We start from the raw sequence: 17,196 nt of genomic DNA on the forward strand, positions 1-17,196 counted from the left end.
GGCTTTCCAAAAACAGTGTGGCCCAATTGGCAAGAAACTGGAGGTGAGCTACAGGAGTCACAGGAGGTCTAAGGAACATGACCTAAAAAGGGAGATTGAGGACTGCCTGTCTGGAGATGGAAAAATAGTAGAAAAACAGTTAACACAGCAAATTCAAACAAGAAAGTAGCTGGGGGGAGAGGGAGGAAGAAAACCCCCCAAACTGAATAACAGGAATAAGACAAGCAAGATGCTCTGTCTGTAGGAGAAGAATTTTCATCAGACAGCATGAAAATCTTTGCTAAGCAGAAGACCACCACGCTGGAGTAGGTTGCCATCTCCAGGGGCTTTTAAGGGCAGTTTAAACAAACTAATTTGTCCCTGCCCTGAGTGTGGGGCTGAAGGAGCTGTCAGGGCTGGCCGGGCAGGCGAGGGTCGCTGCAGGAGTGCCAAGGGCAAGCCGGCTGTGGGGCCCTGGGCAAGGAACACCTGAGGCAGCTGAGCCCAGGGAGGTTCTGCTGCGGGCGCTGGCACCAGGACACGTCCCGGTCCCGCGTGCCTTGTGCTGGCGCCTAAGCCTCAGCGCGGCTGTAGTGCTGTCACCCCAGCACAGGGTCAGTGCGCTCCGGCTGATGCGGCCGGGCCGGGGCCGGGCCCGGCTGCCCGCGGCGGGGCGGGGAGGCCCCGCAGCCGGTTCCCTTTTTGCCCGGCGTGTGATTGGCGGCGGCTCCGGAGCTGCCTCTGCCGCCGGCTATGGAGCCTCCCCGCCGGCCCCCGGCCCGCGCCGCTTCCTGCTGAGGGAAACACCTGTCCGGAGCCGGGGCCGAGGCCGGGGCTGCCGCTGCGGTGAGTAGCTCCGTGCCGGGGGCAGCGGGGTCGCGGCGGATCCCGCCCCGGGCCGGCGCTGCCCGCGGCCCGGGCTCGCAGGTGGTGGCGCGGCCCCGCTCCCCACGCCGGCCGCGGGCGGCCCCGGCCCGGCCCCGCGCCCGCCGCAGGGCGGCCCTGGCCCCGGCGGCCCCGGCGGCCCCGGCGCGGCGAGGCGAGGCTCGCCCCCCGCGGGCGGCGCCGGCCGCCATCTCCGGGCCCGGGCGGTGGGCCGGGGGCGGGAGGAAGGAGGGAAGGAGGCGGCCCCGGCCCCGGCCGCTGCTCCCGCCGCCTCCCGTGCGCTGAGCCCCTTCCCGCAGGGGGGTGCGGCTGGCCGGGGTCGCCCCGCGGTCCCCGCCGCAGCCGGCACTGCTGAGCCCCCGGTGCTGCCCGGTCTCTCCCGGCCTCGGTCCCGCCTCAGGCATGGCTCGAACCGGGAGTAACGAGTTTGGTGCCAAACCCGCTGGGGAAGCTGTTGGAACGTTGAGTGAAACAATGCGAAGTGAAGGATAACAGTAGGCAGTTCTCTCGAGGGTTGAGATCAGTGAGTCGGCTCTGCTACAACATGGCTTTTAAACAAAGTAACTATTTCCTCATCCAACAAATTTCTTGTGTCTGTCTGATACATGTAGACCATTAAACCTTTCCACACGACAATCCCTCTGAAATAATAGCTGAGGGCATTCAGGAGTTGGTTGCTGGTGTAGATTAGATCACGCAGTTAACGATTAGTGTTGGAAAACCGGGTCCAAGTTGACGGGCAGTGCAGTGTCTAAGTAGCGAATGTGTCCCGGCAGGAGCAATAGCAGCGATCTCTGGGTTTTAAAACTCTGGGAAGTGTTGGATCCAAGGGGGATTTCTTCGAGATTACTGCTAATCTCGAAGAAACCCCAGTTAACTGGAACTTTGCCGAAATTCTTACCTAAATTTATAGAATCGGCTCGATGTTATTGTTTGTTCCGGGAGCCGCAAATAGATAATTCATATAGAATCTAAAGGTGGTGAAGGCAGAGCATCCTGAAAATGCTACAGCTATAATAGCAGTCTGATTGACTCCCCAGCCTCCCGACCAAGCTGTATCTGCTGGTTCATACTTTTGGGTGAGGAATGTGGCTGCATTACCTGTGAAGTTGACTTGCTAATGGGAACCTGCACTGTTTTATTTCCCATTAGAGCGAGTAGTTGTTAGAGGATCTGACAAAGCAACTAAGTCAAGTGGTATTTTGTTGTTGTGCTCACACTCGAAATGTTAGTGTTGTATCTTACCTGTGAAGTTCAGCACTGGATGTAGGTGTAGGGAAGATGTACTCCTGTCCAGCAAGTGTAAAGTCATTTCCTGCTACATAACAGTGTGGGCAAGTAGATGTAGTATGCTGCTTGGAAAACGTTGAGTCTTGTCATAGTAATTATGTTTTTTAAAATTTATCTTTCAAGTGAACTTTGTCTAAAACTGTGAATGTAAGCTTTAGTGTTGTATTTACATAATGCATGCACAAGGTAATTCTTACTTGGGTAGGGAGTGCTTATTTTCTTGAAAGTTAAGTTGTCTGGGAATGAGTTCACGCTAAAGTGAAAAGAATAATTTTGAAATAAGGTTTTCACACAATGGATTACAAACAGAAGCAGGAGCTAATATAGAATAATAGTAACTGGTAGAATTCTAACATAGTCTTAACAGAGCTGTCAAGATTGACAGCTATCCTAATTTTTTTGTAGCCAAATACGTAATAACATCGTAATACCACATTGTCTTTTTAAAGTACCTTTCAGCCATTTTTTTCAAATAATTTAACGAATTTACACATTAGTGTATCTCCTAATCCTGCTGTGAATCATGTTACAGTCTCAGTTATACTTATCTGTACTGGTTCCATTCCCTTTATTTCTCTTCCCTCACTGCCCAGCCATTCCTGTAAGTGTTGAGTCACTAATAAAGGAACTGGTCCAGCTGAAAATTAACGAATTTTTTCTTGTTTTGTTATGATCAGATTGTTGACCTGAGTGACAAGATTGGAACACAACTAGAGACAAAGACTGCTTGTCTTAGTTACCTTTTACAGGCCCATCTTTTCCTTCTCCATTGGACCCCATCAGGATTTTTAGACCATCATAAGACAGTTCTTGTAATACAGGGATATTCAGGGTTGATGAGGCTCATTAGAATTCTAAATAAAACAGAGTGATTTTTTCCCCTTTTTTGGGGTGTTGTTGCAGTAGAGTTTGGAAGTGTCAATACTGTAAGTAAAGCTTAGGCATGACAAAGGTTTTAGCAACTTAACATGAAATGATTTTTCATTATAAATATCAAAGTTCTGTGATTCGTGTGCATGAGGAAATACGGTTTTGCCAACACATGGATTAGCAGGAAATGGATACAATTTGGTGTCACCATAAGAATGGGTCATTGCAGAGACAGATGAGAGACAGCTGTCGCTCCAAGAACTGCCTTCTGAAGCTGAGGAAAATGGGTCAGAGCAGAACTGGGGATGGTTATTGGGTTGGAATGGACTAGACACGACAGGTCAGAGCCCAAATGAATGCAGGAGTAAAGACAGCCCTGTATGGGCAAGGCAGCTACAGAGGTCCCATGCATTTTGTGTTGTGTCTGATGCAGTTTGTGGGGGGGTATCTGAACCCACCATAAAGGCATCCACCTGTCTTTATAAGTGGATGAGAGTGTGAAACAATTGCATTCACTGAGAAATGTACAGGTTAGTTCTCTGCTGCATGACAGAGAGATGCTGCCTTTGCTTGCCTTGATGGTGTTGATCTATGGAGTAGTGGTAGAGGAGCTGTTTGTATGTATATATGTTTGAAGAATTAATCCTTAAGTGCATGACTCAAGAAGCAGGCTGAGGACATTTTAAACCAGGAAGCTTTTCTAGATCTGCAGAACCCAATGAAACTGAAATGACTCCAGGTTTAGTTAATGGGGCAGCACAATGACTTTTAGAGGAAGGACTCTACAAAAAATCTATATAGCCTGTTGCCATGCAAAAAAACTTACTGCTAGCTGCTTGTGTCTAAATGAAGAGAAATATATGACTACACTGTATTTTAGAATTGAGATGAGAGAGGGGCGCAGTGTGTAGTGCTGAGATGCCACAAAGGCTGTGGCTGTGATGAATGCTGACAGGCTGAATGTGGGTGGAGAATGAGTTTTGGAGGTGTCTTGGCCAAGATGGGTAGATTTCATGTCAGTAATAAAATGTTCAGGGTAACTTCACCACTACCTCAAGAAAATTCAAATACTGGCTTTAAAAGATAGAGGCATATGGGACAGAGTGTGTTTTCCCCAAACTGACTTCCTGAGAAAAATAGTTGACAAGCAGAATGATGCTAAAAGAGGGAAGAGGTATGTCAGTGGTGGAGGGTATTTTCTGCTTTTTAATCTTGGCAGAGTGTTAATCAACCTTGGCATGTTGGAGGCAGGTAAGATACTGTCAGATTTTTTTGCCAATACAGAGGGAGTGGTTGTTTTTAACATTTTTATAAAAATGTTACTTATAAATAGGAAACATGCATATATTAAAATAAAAGGCGCTTCACTGTAGGTAGACAACCTTCCAGTTTTTTCATATTTTTTTCCTCCTTTTCAAGTCTCATAATTTTTGCATGATATCTACCACCAGTAGGATTTGTACTGCTTGTTGCTCTTTAAAAGATCAGTATTTCACTGAAAAAGTCATAAGGAAAAAGAATGAAATTAGAGGGTTTTCTTTCTTTTCTTTCTGTTTTGGACATGTTTTCCATAATGTGTTTTTTTTTTTTTTTGGTTTTTTTTTTTTTTCTGTGGGGATTATTTTTTTTTTTTTGTAAAAGAACAGCACCTCAGGTTGTAGTTAACCCAAGAATTAGGGTTGAAAGTCTCTGGTTTAATTTCTTCCTGAATCTGAAGTCACCATTTCTAGTGTATTTCACTGTGTGTTTGTAATCATAAATGAATGAGTTCAAGATATTTTGGGTAAGGCTGCCCAGTAGTTCTGCTGCTAAGGTTGCCATTCAAGATCCTTGGCATATACAATCTCTATGAGATGCCTGTATGGAGACTGGTTTAAAAATCTCTAGTGAATTTAAGTTGGGAGTCCTCAAATGGCTATCACCATGCAAATAAAAATAATGCAACATTGCATATTTAGTTGCATTTTATCTACTATTTGTATTAAATCTTTTGGGAGGTAATCTCTTAAAAATTTGGTTTAAATATCTCATTTGCATTAAATAAATACATTGCCCAGATTATTCTTTGCTATTTTTAAAAGGTTCTAAACATGTCTTCTATATGTGTGTGTTAAATTTAGTACTGTTGGTGTGTTTTTACTGTTGTAACAGGAAAAGCATTCTGACTTCTTTTAAAATGAGCAATCATATGTATAATCAAGTTGGTTAAAACTTCCTTCCTGGTAACAGCAGCACTTCCTTTGCATCTGGGTATGAGATCAAGCAAGAAAAGCAGAACAGCTTAAACAAAGAAATCTTTTGTATGAATGATCTTCCTTTAAAAAAATAGGAACTACAAAAATTAAACAAATGAGTAATCTTCAGCAATTCAGCCTTGGTTTTATAAGCAGGTAATATTTCCTTGTACTTGGTCAATTATGGAGGTGGTGTGTCCACAGTCGCTGCTTTCTGTAACTCAGAAGAAGAATTTTAGTTAGTATGCTCTGTTGTTTGAATTTAATATTTTATATTTTTATCTGCTTCTTTTATTATCTGCTAAGACATCATTACACTGGCTTTACTTTTCTCCAGAAGTTAAAGATTTTGTGTGTAGAAAGTGTTGCTTGGAAAAGAAGTTCAGTATGTTGCTGTAACTTGGCTTGTGCGAGTGCACTCAATCAGCACAGAATAATTTCCACTTCAATATTGGTCAATGGAGATTAACTGAGAAACAATATTTTTTGTTTACTGAATGCTGATAAGGTAGGCTACTCGTGTTTAATATTGTTTTACTGGTGTTTTAGGTGTGATTTGATGTATAGGGTAATAAATCAGCATCAACTTGGGAGATTTTTCTTCTGTAACAAACTAATAGTTCATATTGGCAGTGTGTACCTTGAAAATGGATGCATATTGTCAGTCTGGTGAATTGATTTATTTTAAAGAAGAACATCTAAGGACACTCGCCTTGAATTTAGATGTGTGTTAAATATATGTTCAGAAAGAGTCCCTGACTTTTGCATCCTAAGAGCTTTTTTTTAGGTTGAAATCCTGATTTCCTATCACTAAAAAGTGAGGCAGAGAAAACTGGGAATAGCCTCATGTCTGTCCAGACTGCAAATAAATTTCTTGTTTTGTTACTTTCTGCCATTCCTGGAGCTCAGTAGGATTGCATTCTATTAATATACAGAAGTGTGTCTTTTAATTTTTATGAAAACCCATGTATGTTAACATCAGCAGCATCAAAACAGATGAGGCAGCAGAAGAATCAGTGCTTGATCAAATAGAAGCAAGAACTAATCAATATGGAGATTGCACATTAAAACTGCTTATCCTCAGTAACATCTGGGCAGGATGTTTAAAACCTCTATATTAATTACTTAATCACTGGAGAGTTTGTTGGAGGTTTTTTATTTATATTTGGTATTGAGTTGAATAGATTACATCTGAAGTGGTTTCATGTAAATCAAGTATTTGTGACCAGAAGTTAAGGAGAAGTGGAAATATAAAAAATGTATCTGAAAAGTTTAAAAGTAAGAGTAAAGATAAATGTAAATAAGAAAGTAATGAAGTAATTGTATGTTTTGTTAGATTTCTTCTGGCATGGAGTTGGGGGATCATGAACAGCCTGTTGTTATGAGAGATGAAAACAAACGAAGGAGAAGAAGAATGAAACCTCATTGTGCATCGAGTAGTTTTTCATCCATGGAACTGATATCTATTGAGTTCATTTTACCTACAAGCAATAAACATACTAAAGCCCCAGAGACTATGTTACTTGAAATAGCTGGCAACTGTACGGTTGAGCAAATGAAAGCACAGGTTTGGATGCGTGCAATAGAGACAAGTCAAACCACAGACTTCTACCATGCATTCACCCCAGATCAGTTTATTCTGCAGTATCAGAAGAAAGGGCAATGGTATGAAATTTATGATAAACATCAAGTATTACAGACATTGGACTGCATACTGTACTGGAAGGTGTTGCAGAAAAAGGTAGGCAAAATCTATGTTGTCCAGAAACAAACACCATCCGAAGAAGTTCAGGAATTGCAGCGGCAACTTAATGATTTGATTGGTTATGATGTCACTGATGTAAGCAATGTGCACGATGATGAACTAGAATTTACCCGGCGCAGATTAGTCACTCCACGAATGATAGAGGTAGCCTGCAGAGATCCTAAATTATATGCAATGCACCCATGGACTACATCTAAGCCACTCCCAGAATATTTATTTAAAAAGATCATTAATAATAATATTTTCATAATCATACATAGAGGAACAACTAGTCAGAAAATTAAAGTGTCAATAGATGACACTCCAGATATGATTCTCCACAGCTTTTTCACAAAAATGGCAAAGAAAAAGTCTTTGATGGACATTCCTGAAGATCACAGTGAACTGGATTTTGTTCTCAGGATTTGTGGTAGAGATGAGTACATTACTGGAGACACACCAATCAAAGATTTTCACTGGATAAGACAGTGCCTTAAGAATGGGGAAGAAATCCACCTTGTCCTTGACGATCCCCCAGACCCGAATGAAGATGAGGTTCAGAAGGAAGAATGGCCCTTGGTGGATGACTGTACAGGAGTTACAGGGTATCATGAACAATTGACAATAGATGGAAAAGATCATGAAAGGGTCTTCACTATCTCTTTGTGGGATTGTAATAGGAAATTTAGAGTGAAAATAATTGGCATTGATATCCCAGTTTTACCAAGAAATACTGATCTCACCGTGTTTGTAGAGGCTAACATTCAACATGGGCAGCAGCTACTTTCACAGAGAAGAACTTCATCAAAGCCTTTTACTGAGGAGGTTCTGTGGAATATTTGGTTGGAATTTGATATAAAAATCAAGGATTTGCCTAAAGGAGCACTTCTCAATCTTCAGATATACTGTGGCAAAGCACAGGGGCCATCTGCAAAGACAAACCTTCAGTCTCATGAATCCTCTAACTCTGACGCAAAATGCAAAACCCAGCTACTATATTATGTAAATCTTTTGTTGATAGATCACCGTTTCTTGCTACGAAGTGGGGAGTATGTACTCCACATGTGGAAAATTCCAGGTAAGGGGGAAGAACAAGGAAGTATCAATGCAGACAAACTCACATCAGCAACTAACCCGGATAAAGAAAACTCAATGGCTATCTCTATTGTGCTGGACAAATATTGTCACCCAATTGCCTTGCCCAAGCACAGGATATCATCAGACCCCCAGGGGGACAGGACTCGAGCTGAAATGCCCAACCAGCTTCGCAAGCAACTTGAAGAGATCATAGCAACTGACCCACTTAATCCACTTTCTCCTGAGGACAAAGAACTGTTGTGGCACTTTAGATATGAGAGCATAAAGCACCCCAAGGCATATCCTAAGCTGCTTAGCTCTGTGAAATGGGGACAACAAGAAATAGTGGCCAAAACATACCAGTTGCTAGCTAAAAAAGAGGCTTGGGATCAGAGCACTTTAGATGTTGGACTCACAATGCAACTTCTGGACTGTAACTTTTCAGACGAAAATGTCCGAGCAATGGCAGTTCAAAAACTGGAAAGTTTAGATGATGATGATGTTCTTCATTATCTTTTACAGCTTGTGCAGGTAAGGTGTATTTGCATTCCTGAACTCTGCCTTCCAGGAATATATTTGCATTACCCCATAATTTGCATTTCCCATTTTAGTAGGTCTTGTTAATATTCCTTAGTTTTGAAGTCTTTAATGTTTAGTCAAAGCAGTGGTAGTAACCAGATTAATGCAAAATACACTTTCCTACATTTTGTCTTTTGCCTTTGTTGATGTTTTTGTGGTACCATTGCCTTGTGTCTTACAATTTGCATCTTGTGTTTACAGTAGTAAGTTTTTCTGAAATTGTTAATGCCAGCACAGCTATGATGGGAGTAAATCCTAACTGTGCTGTCTGTAATCCTGTTCATATTGGGTTGGAATCACATCGCACTGAAGAGTTGTTGACTAACTTTACTGATAGTTTAGAAAGAGTGTAGTAGAAAGAGCGTAGATAAAAAGAAAGTAAATGCAGATGTTGTCAGGGAAGAAATACCTGGAAGTTGGGTTTTAGGTCAAGAACACCAGTGTAACTACACAGTATGTTACAGCAACTTCAGTCTTGTGCTGTTAAGGGAAGCAAATTTATCTAGAACCTCCCTCCCCTAAAATTTTGAAAGTAGCTCAAGAGTTGATAGGACTACATACTAAGATTAAGTCATTCTGGGACCTTGGGTGCAAAATTGTGGTTCTAATGACAAGGGGTCACTGCTGTATAGATTTGAAGCACTTTGTGTGTGTATCTGCCAGATCAAACATTGGGAAGGTTTATATCAGTTACACAAGAAACTTGGTTTGGTTGCTTTTCTCTCAACTCAATGCCATCAGTTGGCAGTGGCAAAATCTCATCTAGTGTCTGATGGAAGGTGTAGCCTTGTGTTCTTCCTGGTAAGTGCAGCCCCTGGAGCCAGGTGGAGCTGCAGGCATCCTACACCTGACAGGGCTCTGTTTTGCATGGAAAGGTTGATATCCTTCAGAGCAGGAAATACATTTTTCAAAGAATCAGAGGGCAACATTCAAAATTAAAAAAAAAAAAAAACCAGCCTAGAACTACTGCAGCTGAGGAAGCAGCTTTTTATTTCTGCGGGTGCAGAGAGAGCTCAGAATCCCAGGAAAATGAAGTTAGTATTTCAGATTTTGCTGCACATTGGTAGTGCTTTAAGCAAAGCCTTTCTAGCCTTGTCTTTGCTTTTCTGAAGATTAGGCAGAATTTATGCACTTCTGCATTAACCAAAGGAGTCGCTACGGTTACCTCATTGGGCCTCCCACGTAGCTGCTGCTATATATATGCTTGGCTTGTGAGCTTTCGCTGTCTACATGTGGCTCAGCAATTTTATTCACTTTTTCTTTGTATCTAAATTAGGAGTTTTGATGATGATTGGTTGCTATCAAAATGCCTGAGAAAATAGGGGAAATACTGGGATTGTTTCCATTTTTAAAAAATTGTTTTCAGGAAGTACAAATCTGATGAGTTTTAAAAAGAATAAACCTTTCTAACAGTTAAATAAAATATTGTAGCATAAAATCATAGTGCCCTAATTTCACTGTGTCATTTTCAGTAAGAGGTGTTGTAAGAAATAACAAGATTACCATCCTTCAAAAAACATGCTAGATTCCAACTTTTACCTCTCTGCTGCTTTCCTTGTCTTTATTTCTTAGCTAACTATGGAACATAAGTTGTCAGGATTCTGCAGCAAAATTTTGGTATGACAGTGTATTTAAAATCTATATTTTTCAGAGTATGGGTGTTGGCCATTGCTCTGCTCTAGTGGATGCATCACTTCTGCAAATGGTTGTCACTTTTCAAATGCACACTTTTAGGAAAGCTCTATGGCTTATTTCACTTTGCACAGGATATTCCCATTTTATCCTCTGTAGTTAGAAATCAAGCATTTTATTTCCCCACAGGTTATTTCTAATTGAAGCAGCCACACCATAAATCAACCTATTGAGCTTACTGTAATGTCTGTTCTTCTGTGTACTGTTGATAAACCATGGATAAGATAGTTACAATGCAACAAAATTCTTTGTAAGATAAACACAGGTGGTGGTGCTGCATGTATATGGCAGTGAGTAAAGGCTTCTGCTGAACTGACAAGGAAAAAGTACACACAGGTCAGTACTAGCAGACATTTTTTAATGGCCAGCTTTTATTGTTGCTGTGCAGAAGTTGATATTTGACTTTATGAAGAAAAAAGGACTGATCTGTTAAAAATTATTATCTAAATCATCAGCTCAATAAGGATAGTCATAATATATTTTTAATAATGTTTTATGTTAAAATATATTTGCAAGTTCAATAAGGAGGTTTTGTTTTGAAGTGATGGTTGGTTGTTTGGCTGTATTTCAGTCTTAACTTGTTTTTCAAGGTTATGTGAACATTAGGCACAGTATATACCAGAGTGAGGTTTATAATAGGCTTTCTTGGGACTGGAAGAAAATCCATTTGAATTTATGTGATAATTATTGCTTTTGGGCACCTTACTGCAGTGAAAATTAATTTTTATTAAAACCCCCTAAATGCCTCATAATCTCATACACAAAGTAAAAGGATCTATATATTGTTGTATTTGTGAATTCTAATTGTCTTTCCTAAATAAGATGATGTTGTTTGGGGATATAAAACAATACTGCAGAGACAGTCAAGACAGTTCTTGCAGAATTATGATACAGGAGAAGGGCAAGTCTGGTGCTTGGCTTTTTTTGTCTGTCTGGTGCTTGGCTTTCTTGTCTGTCTGTTAGCCAGAAGCTAGAAAGGATGTGTCTTTCTGATATTTTTATAAGTTGCTTCATTGGAAAGTTGACTTGATTTTTTTTTCTTTTGATTAAACCCACATTATTATTTACATTTCAGAAATTATGTTGATATTTTAATAATAAAAATGCAACTATGTGCCGCAGTACTATGATTTGTTTGATGAATTTAGCAGACCTTTGCTGATGGCTTGGTTGCTTCTTTGCAAGCTGCAGACTGCAGTGATCTTGAAAGAGCCATTATATTCTGTTGAATAACTACTGCTAGAGGTTTGCATACTTTGCTGCTTCTGAAAGCTGAGCATACTACATGCACCCAGCTCTCTGCGCATCCCTTTGTTTTCCTCTAATCTCCCTCTGGCCTGCTTCCTGGCACTCTTATTTCCAGAACCTGAAGCCATTCACCAACCCCCTCAGTCCATGACAGGGATTTTGTGACTCTGATTCATAGACTGTATGCTTTTTATTTCTCTTTTTTTGCCATGGGATATAAGTGCATACTTTTTTCCACCATTAATCTGAATACAAACCTTCTGTAAGCTTGAATTCCTCAAGCAACATGAAAGAAGCTGCTGGAAAAAATGAGTTGAGTGAAGAAGGTCCCTGGCACTACCCAGAATCTGGAAGTGTGATGGTTTTCTGGTAGACCAATTCCCTTGGTCACTGGGGTGGAGGAGAGAATAAGAGAAAAAAAACTCCAATACTGGCACTTGAAAATAATTATTGACTTTCTCCTCCCACCCCCTTTTTTGGCAGTAGTTTGGAAATATCTGTGGGCTTGGGTGGAGGGGAGCAGCTTTTGAAGGAGGAAAACATACTTCTGTTTTCGCAGTCAGTAAAAAAAAGCTCTTGTGAAGTCTTCGTCTTAATTGTACTTCATTATTGTAGGATGTGTATCAGAGCTTTTATTCTGTCATTCATTTACAGAATAAAGACCAGGTAAGTGCTCTGAAAAATTGCTCCTGTATCCTGTTTTTTTCTGGGGAACTCACCAGTGAGTCCTTGTGCCCTTGTCTTGAAGTATTGGATGTTAACCAAAACCAGTATTTTATTATTGAATAATTTTGTTAAAGAGCTATTGCAAATAGATTATTCCGTCAGTAATCATTTCAAGCATTCTCAGTATCAGTCATAAAGCAAACTGGTTTCTGATCTTGCTGATTTTTGCCAAGAATGACATTGCTTTGTGCATATGCTCAGATTGGACCCTCTGGTTAGAGAGTTGTCACATTAATAATAAACCTGAAAAGAACCTGTTGCAAACAAAATGTGCTTCTTGAATCAGACAGAGAAGCCTCAAAAAGGCCCACTTTGTTACACATTTTCTACTCCTGCAACAATGTATTCTCTAGATGTCACTGGTTAAGTATAAGCAGTGAGATTTTAAATGTGTTAAAATGTCTTTTATGTTTGTATCACTCAGGCTGTGAAATTTGAGCCATATCATGACAGCGCATTAGCCAGATTTTTGCTGAAACGTGGTTTGAGAGTAAGTACTTAAAAATATAGCCAACCTATGCTAAGGTTGCTGGCATTATTAAAACCCTTTGTCAAGAAATGAATGCTAATTTGTAGTGTTTTTCTTTACCTGTAGAACAAAAGAATTGGTCACTTCTTGTTTTGGTTCTTAAGAAGCGAAATTGCCCAGTCCATGCACTACCAACAGAGATTTGCAGTCATCCTTGAAGCCTACCTTAGGGGCTGTGGAAAAGCAATGCTGCACGATTTCATGAAGCAAGTTCAAGTAATTGAATTGCTGCATAAAGTCACAATGGAGATTAAATCAGTTTCTGCAGAAAAGTATGATGTTACTTCTCAAGGTATTTGCTAACAGGCATTTCTTTGATGTTAATTTTTTTTTTTTTTAATCTTTGGGTGTGAAAAGCTAGGCAGCAAATTGCACTGTTCATTGAGAAAATTGTGGATAAATTGCTGCCAAAGGGCATAATTTTTACTTCCTTTAAAATGTGAGCGTAAGTTTATAATGATTGAACCAGTAATAGATTTGTTTGCTCATTTCACCCCAAAAGGGTAAGAATATCAATGTTCTAGACACCCAGTATTTTCCCAAGCTTTCACTTACCTTCTTGAACCTCATGCCATGCCAGCTGGGAAACAGATAAGTTCTTGTACAGTTGCTGAATGCTGGTGCTGAAGAAAGACACAAATATCAACTGGAAACGAAAAGTGTCACTTGCCAAGAAATACAGCCTTCCTCTAAACTCTCACTAGAAGATTTTTGGCAGGAAGATCAGGGAGGAGCCCAATGCAGCCTCTGCTATGTCATGGAAGTAGTTGGTGGATCAGGCCTGAATATACAGGGCATGTCTTTGAGGAGCTCTGTGAGACAGATGTTGTATTGTTATTTCCAGTTCTTGCAAGTGCTGCTTTGGAAGCCACAGTAGGGTTATGCAATGCCTCTTCATCTCTGGGTTCTGCCTGCCTTTCCCCCCCACAACTTTCTTAAAATCTTCTTTATCCTCCTTCCTGTTACTTGCTTGGTGGTGGGAATAAGTGTGAGAGGACATATGACAATATTAAAATTCTAAAAGCTGTAGAGAAATCACTTCTTCCTGTGTGTTCAGCCTGGTATGCTCCAGGCCAGGAAGTCCTTGGACTGGAAAGCTTTTCCACTCTGGTTATGCAGAAGTGACTGTGGTGGTGTTTCAAAAGAGATTTGAAGGAAATACGCATTTGTTCTTCAATATATAGTGTAAAATCTGTTATGTTACCACATAGTGTGAGTTAAGGGACTTACTGAAGCCCCAAATAAAACACTGTTCTAAACCACTTCCTAATTTTTTCTTTAAATATTCTATAACCAAAATGTGTTTAGTCAGAATTGCATATTTTAGAAAGGAACTATACAAACTTGCAGATGTACATGTCTGTAAGAGCAGTGGATTCCATAATACATTATCTTTGAAGGATATGTGGGCAAAGAGAAAAAGCTTCAAGATAAAGCAATCATATTAACACCCACCACATTTTGAAGTTAAAGAAACTTTGGATGTAATGTACAGCAGAACACTGAAAGATGACTTATATAATTGACATTTTCACTGAATAAGGCTTCCTGAAACTGTGGAATGTCCTAAGAATGTTATATCTAATGTAATTTATTCTCTGATTATTGAGGACATACATTTTTTCTACAGGCACCCTCTACTTCTTATGTTTTTTAAAATGTATATCCTAAAATTTATTCTGTAGGTTATTACTTCTTTATTGTCCCAACATTTCTAAGTTTATTGTTGTTCATGTTTTCAGTCTGAATGTTTTATCCTGTTTAATTTCATTCTGTCATGCAGTCTCATTCTTGTATACGTGTTTCTCCAGTATTTGTGGATTTTCTGTAAAGAGCAAATTCCATCCTGCTAGGAATTTGTTCCATACTATTTCAGTAGCAGACATGTTGTCAATCTGTTTATTTCACTTTTCACTGTAATCTCTCTGCTTATAATTGAAGATAGTAAGTAATAATAAATAAATAAATTCTTAAAATCATAATATTACATCTTGCATGGGATTATCTGCTTTCATCACCCTCTGAGCTAGATTATTTGTTTCCCAAGAATGTGTCTATGCAGCTGTTTCATCGCTTAAAATGCATAGCACCTTGTTCTTAAGCCAACTTGAAAATTGTTTTAGCAAGTGCCTTTACTTGTGTCTTAAAATCAACTATTCCAAATCTTTTGTAGCTTCGTTTGGTTTGCTTAAAGTTTTCAAATTACATTACATTACATTACAATGAGGAGACTTACTTAGCTAACAGTAAACTGTTAACAGTAAACTGTGAACAGTAACTTTCCTAGATAGTTGTCTAGGAAATCTGTAGTTATAGAAAGATATTTCATTATCCAAGTTACTACAACATAGGTGCTTCTGAGGGGACAGGGTGGAATTGTGAGGGTTTGGGTTTTTTTGTTTGTTCGATTGGTTTGGTTTAGTGTTATTGTTTGTTTGGGTTTGGGATTCTTGAGGTGGTTTTTTTGGAAAGTGTCTAATTTTAAAGCCGACTTGTTAGCTCCCCTATATTGCTGCCAGATTTATTTTTTACCAGAAGAGATACCATGTTAGTTACCAGGTACTGCTAGTAGTTCTTTTCTAAAACCCTCTAGGACAGATGTAACATTTGTGTTCTGTGAGCTGTCAGCCAATTCTTTTGGCTTGACTTTCTTAATTTGATAGCAGGAATTGAACTGTCCTGATTTTTTGTCTAATGTATGCTAAGATCCCAAAAAGTCCTTGTCCTGGGCTGCATCAAAAATAGCATAGGCAGCAGGTCAAGGGAGATGATTCTGCCCGTCTACATGGCCCCTATAACACTCCATGTGGAATACTGCATCCAGCTCTGGGCCACTCAGGAGAGGAAGGACATGGCTCTGCTGGAATGAGTCCAGAGGAGAGTCACAAAAATGATGACGGGGCTGGAGCACCTCTCCTGTGAGGAACGGCTGAGAGTGTTGGGATTGTTCAGTCGGGAGAAGGCTCAGAAGACCTAACATCAGCCTTCCAGTGCTTACAGGGAGTTTGTAAGAAAGGTGGGGAACAAACTTTTTTGTAGGGCCTGTAGTGATAGGACAAGGGTTAATGGTTTTAAACTAAAGGAGGACAGATTCTGACCACACATAAGGAAGACTTTTTTTTTTTTTTTTTTTTTTTGATGATGAGGGTGTTGGCACTGGAACAGGTTGCCTAGGGTGGTAGAAATGCCCCATGCCTGGAAATATTCAAGGTCAGGTTGGATGGGGCTCTGAACAAGTTGAGTTGAAGATGTCCCTGCTCATTACAGGGGGATTGGACTAGGAAGCCTTTAAAGGTCCTGTCCAACCCAAGCTAATTCATTATTCTGTTTTAAGTATCCAGGTCTATGTTTAGCTTTATCAGTATGATTTTTTTTTCTCTTCGATTTTTATTTCCAAAATTACTTAATGTGTATATACTTCCTCTGCTGTGGAGCTACGGTTTCTTTTAGGACAGTGTTCCAGTCTTTGCCCTGATGCAGGGTAATAGCCAGTGTATTGCTTATGCTGCTGACACTACCGGCTGAGATGAAAATACATCATGCATTGTATAATCTGTACTATTCTGAGTTGAAGATTCAGGAGCTTGAGGTTTTATTAATTAAGAGATTGCTTTTAGTTATGAACATTAAAATTCTTGTTCATATAAATATACAGCAAATTTTCTTCTTACAGGAATGTGAGATTAAGAAGGCTATGTGAATTAAATAATAGTTTAAACTGTGAAACCAGTTTTAGGAGGGTAGGAAATTCAGTGTCTCTGTAGTCTGTCTCCTTATGGTTACAGAGTAATTGATTCCAGGAATTCAAAAGCCAGAAGTCTGTCTGCATTTCTTGTCAGTTATGAGGGAAAATACTTTTTGGTGTATTCTACTGGGTTTTGTTTTTTAAACAAAAGCTGACATTTTAATGTAAACTCTTACTGTGCAGAATTTGTAATACTGCAGAGAAGGCACAAGATTTCTGAGGTGTGTGAAGACTTTACATTTAGGTATCTGAAACAACCCTGGCCATAGAAAGTGCAAGTCAAAGAGTTTTCTTCCATTCCTTGAAACAGAAGATCCAGGAGGAAAGCAATTTAAAATGGCAGCTCAAATGAGCTTTTTAGGCAAAGTATAATGCTGAACAAGTTTGATTACCTATAAACTTTTTGCCTTCCAATGTTTGATTTAATTGTGTTTTCTTTTTTTTGTAATTATAGTTATTGCACAACTGAGACAAAAGCTTGAAAAATTGCAGGGCAGCAAACTTCCAGAAAGTTTTAGAGTTCCATATGATCCTGGACTAAGAGCAGGAGCACTAGTGGTAAGTATATTCTGACTTTCTATAAATAATTTTTTAAAAA

General features: G+C 39.9%; 1 protein-coding gene across 3 annotated transcripts in view; it reads left to right on the forward strand.

The window, feature by feature from the left end:
* The first annotated feature begins 665 nt into the window (after nucleotides 1–665).
* The window catches only part of PIK3CG (phosphatidylinositol-4,5-bisphosphate 3-kinase catalytic subunit gamma), a 32,799-nt gene continuing 16,268 nt past the window's right edge, over nucleotides 666–17,196 (forward strand). The window contains exons 1-5 of one of the 3 annotated variants that reach the window (XM_030291807.4): nucleotides 666–825; nucleotides 6,595–8,610; nucleotides 12,749–12,814; nucleotides 12,920–13,145; nucleotides 17,053–17,156. In XM_030291807.4, coding sequence (XP_030147667.4) covers nucleotides 6,607–8,610; nucleotides 12,749–12,814; nucleotides 12,920–13,145; nucleotides 17,053–17,156 — 2,400 coding nt within the window. In that variant the 5' untranslated portion in view covers nucleotides 666–825; nucleotides 6,595–6,606. Of the gene's footprint in view, nucleotides 826–5,283; nucleotides 5,415–5,627; nucleotides 5,767–6,594; nucleotides 8,611–12,748; nucleotides 12,815–12,919; nucleotides 13,146–17,052; nucleotides 17,157–17,196 lie in introns of those variants that run through there. The other 2 variants (XM_030291815.4, XM_030291824.4) reach the window with 2 other exon arrangements.

This window comes from Taeniopygia guttata, chromosome 1A (genome assembly GCF_048771995.1).
Source record: "Taeniopygia guttata chromosome 1A, bTaeGut7.mat, whole genome shotgun sequence".
Taxonomy (NCBI): domain Eukaryota; kingdom Metazoa; phylum Chordata; class Aves; order Passeriformes; family Estrildidae; genus Taeniopygia; species Taeniopygia guttata.